Source organism: Vigna unguiculata, chromosome 1 (assembly GCF_037176805.1).
Source record: "Vigna unguiculata cultivar grain cowpea cultivar isolate G323 ecotype 2 chromosome 1, ASM3717680v1, whole genome shotgun sequence".
Taxonomy (NCBI): domain Eukaryota; kingdom Viridiplantae; phylum Streptophyta; class Magnoliopsida; order Fabales; family Fabaceae; genus Vigna; species Vigna unguiculata.
The window spans coordinates 40,818,977-40,826,934 of record NC_140792.1 but is presented as its reverse complement, the minus strand read 5'-3'; the positions used below and the strand labels follow the sequence as shown (position 1 = coordinate 40,826,934).

The following is a 7,958-nucleotide window of genomic DNA, read 5'->3' as shown; positions in this document are numbered from 1 at the left end:
GTAAAAAGAGATGTGCATTCTGGTCAGAGAGAGCATATACACTCATCGAAGAATCTCGTATTTGCAGACGTATATGAAAAACTCATCATACCAGAATATATACACCTCAAAACAAAAAACAGAACAAAATCTCAAATCAAATCAATCAGCACTTAAGTAAAACAAATAGCGCAATCTGACTAAAAAATTAACATGTTGCAACATAAAAAAAAATAAAAATGATCGGCATCAGATAATAAGCGGAGTTGAAATCCACACAGTAATTTCGGTGTGTAGGATAAGATTCTTTTCATCACTTGCCAAAACAGAAAAGTACAGAGGACGAATATGACTACAACAACATACACACGCTTTTGATAGTAAATTAAGAAGAAAAGAAGTTAAACGGAGTAGATCATGGCGCTCGTCATAGATGGCACAAAACCCTAATCGACTGTGAGATTAAGAAGACGTTGCGTTGCTTTGTATTTATACCTCTCAAAGGTAATAGTTTTGCATCCCCGAAGCATACATGGGCTTGAAGGCATAACTGCATTTAGTCCAAGTGATAGAGCCCAAATACATGGGCTTACCCAGACCCAATCCAGTACTCTTATGTTCATCTGGACAAAGTTTTGGCCCAAACAATAGTTTTACGAATTTTGAATCTACTAACTGTTCATTAATAACCACACCACAGAGATTTTATTATAGGTTAAAATACTTTTTGTCCCAATTTTTGTCAATTTTATTCAATTGGGTCCTTTTTTGCTAACACCGTTTAAATCATTAACAGTCATAAACAGTGACCGTTACGTGTCACTTTGTAGTTTTTTTTTTAATTTTTAATTTTTAATTTTATTTTTTTTAAATGTCGTGTCAACCCATTAGCGTACCACATGTCAAAGTCAATGTTTTATATTCAATTTGGTCCCTATATTTGTTATTTTTGTTCAATTTAGTCTCAATTTTTGTTAACATGAATCAATTTATTCCCTCTCCAAAATGAAACTAAATTTAATTTTTATATTAAAATTTACATTTTTTATTAAATATTTTTATATAATATATTAAAATTCACATCATTATAACTTTGATATAAAAATAAAATTTGGTGAGACAAAATTGGTCAATTTTAAATAAATTTTGGACTAAATTGAATAATAATAACAAATATAGGGACCAAATTGGATATAAAATATTGATTTTGACACATGACACGCTATTGAATTGACATGTGGACATTTAAAAAAAATTAAAAAAAAATTAAAAAAATAAAATAAAAATAAAAATTCAAAAAAACCATAAAGTGACACGTGGCAGTCATTGTTCATGACCGATTGTTAATGATTTAAACGGTGTTAAAAAAAAACTTAATTGAACAGAATTGACGAAAATTAAGACTTATTTGAATACAAAACCAAAATTATGACTTATTTGACAAAACTTGACAAAAATTGAGAAAAAAAGTATTTTAATCTTTATTAAACTATATTTAAGCTATATACAAGGAAAGATACAGTGATGAGTTTTACGTCCATATATAGCACAAGAGACCCATAGAGAGATCCAATACAGAATTGCCTTTCCCCGAGCGTGAAAATAACAAGAAGGCACGAAGAGAAAAAATGATATTTGATGAAATGTTGACAGCTACATGGTGGATGATTTTGCATCGACTATCAGCTTTTAATATCACCTTTTTTGGTTACCGCTAGCATAAGCTATCTGAAGACCGCGTGACGGTTCCCTTGTTTATTTTTAAGGGAATCAAAATCTTTTTCTATTTGTTATATTCCACGCTGAATTTAGATCTTCCTCTTGGTGACAGGAACACACGTGTTGGCGGAAACAAACAAAACAAAATTCATGCTCTAAAGTTTTTGTTTTTATACGTATTTGAACATTTTCATGGATATGGGGTTGTTTAGAGAGGTAAAACCAACCAAAAGAATATGTTCGTACTTACGTGCCAAAGAAATATGGAGTCACCTTGTATTTACAATTGACAACAGTGGAGGCAAAAACCTTTACCCCTAATGTTTAAATGTTGACATTTTCATTTTATTAAATGCATATTGGAAGTCACTATAATACTGTCTCACAATTTTTATTCATCTTGCGAAATTACCATTTTACTACTTGATTCATGTATTACGAAACATCGTAGAGCAAAAATGCCTATGTAACAGCTATCTCAGCCACTAGATCATCAAGTAGCAAGCTCTCAACTTCGCTACCTATTCCATCAATGTCATCTCTTAAGTTCAACCACTGCAATTCGCTTACCAACACCTTCCCCAGTGTCGTATCCTTTACTTTTCCCTGACTCCACAGCATTCTGTACAAACAGTCTTGGAGTCCACTTTTAATCAATTTAGAACTAGAACAAAGATTTGTGGCTCTCGAAGGGATTACCCATGATTGTGTACTAACGAATTGCTCGTATATGTCGATAATTCCCCAATTTATACGATCAAAAAGCAATCTCCTTTCGGACCGTGGACAAGTACTCCAATCAGAGTACTTTTTTTCAAGCTCATCAAACACTGAAAGACTAACAGGGCATTCAAGAGAATGCCAAACTTCCAAAAATGCATCAGGTACAGCTCTATCAATACCAGATTCAGACAAGACATCAATCATGTAGGAGGACTCCCAGCTATCTCCATTAAGTAATCCATTGTCTTCTGATATTCCTGAATATGCTTCCCCGCCATCTTCATCACTTTGAATTAGCGCGGATCCTTCCACAAATTCTTCAGATTCTAGCTTCAGTAACTGAAGTTGCATTCGAAGCCCTGAATAAGAAACGCACATGAAACCAAGGAATCAGAAAACAGGAAAAGCATCAAAGACAAATATGTTTAGGAGGAAACCAAATCAATCTCTAATCATTTTTTCTGTTAAGCTCAACAAGGTAATTGAAAAAAGCTTGAAACCAAAGCATGGATGCAAGTATGAGGGACAAATTCATTCATGTTCATCATTTATCATTTCAACCCGTCTGACATTTTAATTCACATCATGCAAAACAGGAAATGAGGCAATCATGATGAAAAATTAGAGTCTCGCCCAAAATCTATTATTGAATAGCAGCTATGAAGTCAGAATGTATAAAAATATACTGGTAAACCATCAATTCCAATTTTAATAGATTATATGTTAAATTAAAAGGCACTAATGCCATCGCATGGGAAAAAATATAATCACAAAATCATCTTATTTAATTTTATAAAAGATGCCATGCTAAATATTAAGTTCACTTAAACTAGAACGGAATTAGGGCATGCACGAGACTACATTTGATCTCCAGTTTCTTCATTGACCAAGTGCAATGCAAATCACAAAAAACATCTTTTCAGTTAATGGTTTAATCTCTCAAGGTTCTATCAGTTAGCAAGAGCTCTTGCTATTTATTTCTTGATTACATTACGGATAAAATGTATGTACAAAAAACCATCATACTAAACTAATCCTGTAATTAGTACGGGAAAATGTGAAGGAATGCCAGACAACTAGGATCAAGGGAGTAAAAGGGAATAAATTAGGAACTATACAAAGGATGGAACAAGGAAACTAAACATTGCCTATATACAGTAATACAAATAAATGTCTGAGGGAGTTACCTTGTATGTCAACACTGAGACTTTCAAAACAATCGGAACATGATGACAGATCATCAGTAAAAGAAGGTTCCAGCACTGAGACTGGACTGGGTTGATCCGCATCTTTACAGCATGAAGATTCAAGTCCAGATACAGGTGTTTGCAAGGGGACAAAATTTTCAGCGGAAGACCCAACTGATACCTCCTGAAATATTTCAAATGTCAAGCAAGATATGGAATTTTAAAGATTGTTTAACAATTACTGGCCAAATTAATTGGACATGCTGAGACAAAAGAACCACTCTCACATAAGCTAATGTCTTAGAAGTTTACCCACTAGATTATTACAGCATCTAAACAATTTTGGATAACCTAATAGTTTCTGAGTAGATTTAGATGTTTCCAAAAACTCTGCATTTCATTTAAGCACCAAAAGTGTATGAATAACCGTGAAAATCTACTGAAAATATGAATGGCAAATGGAAGAACTAAGAGAACGGATTTGAAAGGAATTTTCCACAAATACACATACAGAAGGATTAACCAAACTATATAAACTAATGTAAAATAGCTGGCACAAAGCTGTCCTTTATTCACTTCCACCGAATTACAAAGACATCTCATGCGATCCCATCCTGTTTTCAGCAACGCTCATAGCCAGTTTCAAGTCAATTAGAACATGAGGTTTTCAGTTGACAAGAGCCTTGGAAGAACCATACTACAAAAACTAGTTGTTACAGTTGGAGAGCCCAGGGCTTATAAACCCCACACCACACCATTATTCCATACTTCTAACTTAAGACTTAAGTCTCAACCTAGCAAATGGATTTTTCCAATTTGATTATAATCTGCGTCGAGTGAATTAATTGATTACTTAATTTAACGTGATACAATATCAATGCCAACTGAGAGAAGATAGGTCAGTGTTTTACTGTTTACTGTAAGTTGACCTGTTCAGTAAAACAATTATGATTATAATATGGCATTCATACATGTCAATAAGCATATAATCAGGATACCAATGAAAAAGCTAAAAGCTTAAACAGCAGCATTAAATTGTCTTTGAAAACTGCATTAGTGTCATCTTTGAGTAAAATAAAATAACTTCGGATCAAGAAGCACCTTAATATAAGATTCAGATGAAACAACTGCATTTTCATCTGCCACATTTGCAACAGCTTCAGTAACTGCAGTAGTTTCTCCGTCGATCTCAGCGGCCAACATTTCTTGCTTCGGCAAATCCTCTTCAAGATTACACCTCACTTTATTTTGAATTGTATTCAAGTCTTGGGATGACTCATTGCCTTCTAGATTTGATGGATCGGAACACCGAGACTTCTTGCTTTTTAGGTTTCTCGTATTCATACACTGTCTCCGATCAAGACCCTTCACCACTTTCTTCCTTTCTCGTTTATAGGCTACCTTTGGGATCATAAATCGATCATCGTGAAGAGCTTCATGGCGCAAAATTGTTCTAGGACTTCCGAAGGAAGTAGTAGATGAAGCAGGAAGAGACTTAGACCTTGGTAAACTTCCAATACATCCATCCTTCCATCCATCCCTACTGCTAATACCCAATGGTTCAACCCATCCAGCAGGTTTACCGTTGTTAGAAAGTTTATCACGTAAACCTTCCCCACTAGGGCTGCTGTCAAAATTAGCTGTTTTCATTTCCTTATCAGGTTTCGCAAGCATTTCAGCTAGAGTGCCACTCCTGGATACAGAATGACCCTGCTGAGACTTTAGTGACATTTTCCACCTCTCTGATAATCTCTTCTTTGCCTCTTTAGTCACAAATGACTCACTAAAACATGATGCTGGGCTGATAGTATTACTTACGTAAAATGGTTTTCCCAAAGTTGCAGGTGTCACCTCTGATTCCTCAAGAGATTCATTCCCAGAAAAACTACATGAGCTATTGTCCCACGTATTTCCTCTAAATCTAGAAGTTGATAATAACATGGAGCCATTACCCAAATTATTTTTCATTTGGCTTGTGATTTCCTTTGCAATTTCTCTTGATTCCAAAGAATTTTGCCTTGAATGCCAGGCATTATCAGGCAAATTTTTCCTTTGATTCAGTTCAGAGTCCCTAAATCTGCTATCTGAAAATTTAGGATACTTTCCATAATCCAACAGAGAAGTATGTGAAGAACAAGGTGATGAACCAATTTTGGTAGCTTTCTGCACTTTTCCAAGATTAGGTTTTAGGATAACAATCCTTGTTGGGACTGCATCAGGCTCATTTCTTCCCTTAAACTGAAGCTTTGATGATTTTGGCGAACTATGAATATCCTGTCTTCTGATTACATGGGAAGAATAACCATCACGATGCTTCTGATGAGATCTACTGTAATTCAACCCTTTTATCTCCCTGCCCGGCTTCGGGCTTAAGTCACCATGTTCATAGTTCTCTATATCTGATGATTTGGTAACTCTGATGTGATCAAAATGTGATTCGGAAGGGGAACCTTGCAGATCATCTAGATGACTTTTAAACAAATAATCTGGCCGCTTAAAGTATTTTTGCAAAAGATCATTATTAGAAATCTCGAGTGTATCATGGGAATCCTGGGAAGACGGTAAATCTTGATAAGTTGCACGGAGTTTGGCATCCATGAATTTCTGTTCAACAAATGACATTTCATCATCAGTGATCTTCAACTTTACAGACCCCTGGGAAGAATACCTACAGTTCTCTATGTTTGAGATCTCTGAGACCTCAAACACATCCTTAAACTCTTGCTGATTCTTTGAACTTCTTCCAGACGTTCGACCGCCGTATAATTTACCACTTCTTCGAGTTTTCGCTGCCGGTGTTGTTCCTTTCACATGATTTTCTGACAGATGCTTGTGATGCTTATTGGCAGGCAATTGCAACGGAAGTCCATCAAGACCCATTAATCTGCCTATGACACCGGGAGCTCTTCTTTTGGGTTCAGTTTCTCGGGACAGTTCTTCAGCTAATAGCTTCTTCATGGGAGTTCCAAACGGTTGCTTTGAGGACCCGAACCCCAATTGAAACGAACCCTGCAAAAATCAATGCATTTTCTCACGATAGTCAGTTTCTCTGATTCTTCTTTACAAGAAAACGCACCCTCCAACCACACATAAGGTGTACGTAATGCAATGAGTTGTATGAACATAATAGAGCCTTCAATTAAGAAATTATGGTTCATGACTCTGAAATGCAGTTAAGTAAATCGTGACCAAGCGTCTAGAGATGAAAGCTGAAAGAAATAGAAAACTCACTGAATCTCTATCTGCAACCCCATCACTGCAAGAACCAGAATCAGAGGAAAATCTCTGAAGTTTTCTACGTCTATGAACCTGCTTGCTTCCTGAAAACGAATTAAAAAACAAAATTAGGATGGAAGATTCAAGAGCGCGTACGGCAAAGGGTTTAATTGAGAAGTGATTACTAAAATTCTTCAAAAATACTAAAAAGAGACACACACTACTTGTGACGATCTAAGATAAAAAGTAGTAATTGAAAGAGTATGAGAAGAAACGGCTCCCACTCAATCATGCATGAGATAAAGAGAACGACAGAAAACGCTTTGGAAATAATTATCAAAGGCGAAGCAGCGTAAGTAACAAGACATCACAACAACACAAGAAATTCATGATGAAAACAGAACAGCATTATTACACTACAGCACTGAGCAAAAGCTAGAAAGCAGTTCAAAAGCGCATACACAAAAAAAAAAAAAATTAAGGAGGAACTTGATCCACCACCTTTAGGTCTCTGCATTTGAAAGCACTAAATCGGTTGAAGAAGCAGGAGAATGTGATTCGAAACAAACGTGAAATGGAAGAAATAGTTTGCGAAATGATAACAAACCCTAGGATGTTATGCTCAGGATACCAAAAACAGAACGAAAAAATAAGATGAAGAAATAGCACAGTAGGAAAAAAAAATGTGAAGATGCACAGATCTTGAATTGTGCGAGGTGATTGATTTTAGTTAAGAAGCCAAAACTGAAACAGTGTGAGAGAAAACGTGAAGAGAGAGAGAGACGGAGAGAGGTGTGATGGGAATGCGATGGGATAGTGTTCATTTTTTGAAGTTTCAATTCAAATACCGATACACTGACACCGGAGGCCTCACCCTCTGCGCGGGGAACTAGTAAGAGTAGTATAGGAGTGTGATCCTCCGTCCATGCTACACGACACGTGGTCATCTCTGGTTGCACCACGTAGGCTCAAAAGCCTTCTTATGTGGCACTGGATTCTATGCTTGGTAAAATTTTTAGATGAATTTAACACTGCCCAACTCAATGGACTATACTGAACCAATTATTTTCACTACTTCAAAATATTTTCCTGAAATTGAAGGTGTATTTGTTCTTTTGATGTAAAAATCTCGTG

The 7,958-nt window shown here is 35.8% G+C and overlaps 1 protein-coding gene and 1 non-coding gene across 2 annotated transcripts; both read right to left on the bottom strand.

Annotated features, from left to right (window-relative positions):
* Positions 1–221: 221 nt before the first annotated feature.
* LOC114165670 (small nucleolar RNA R16) lies at positions 222–304 on the bottom strand. The gene has a single exon (XR_003599750.2). It is a non-coding gene; the product is annotated as a small nucleolar RNA R16 (small nucleolar RNA).
* Positions 305–2,021: 1,717 nt separating this feature from the next.
* On the bottom strand, positions 2,022–7,702 carry LOC114182338 (uncharacterized). Its single transcript, XM_028069231.2, has 5 exons — positions 7,326–7,702; positions 6,840–6,928; positions 4,710–6,617; positions 3,609–3,792; positions 2,022–2,780 (listed from the first exon to the last, which is right to left on the bottom strand). Exons 1-5 carry the CDS (start codon positions 7,339–7,341, stop codon positions 2,161–2,163), a joined length of 2,817 nt encoding a protein of 938 aa, XP_027925032.2. The 5' UTR covers positions 7,342–7,702; the 3' UTR covers positions 2,022–2,160.
* Positions 7,703–7,958: the final 256 nt, after the last annotated feature.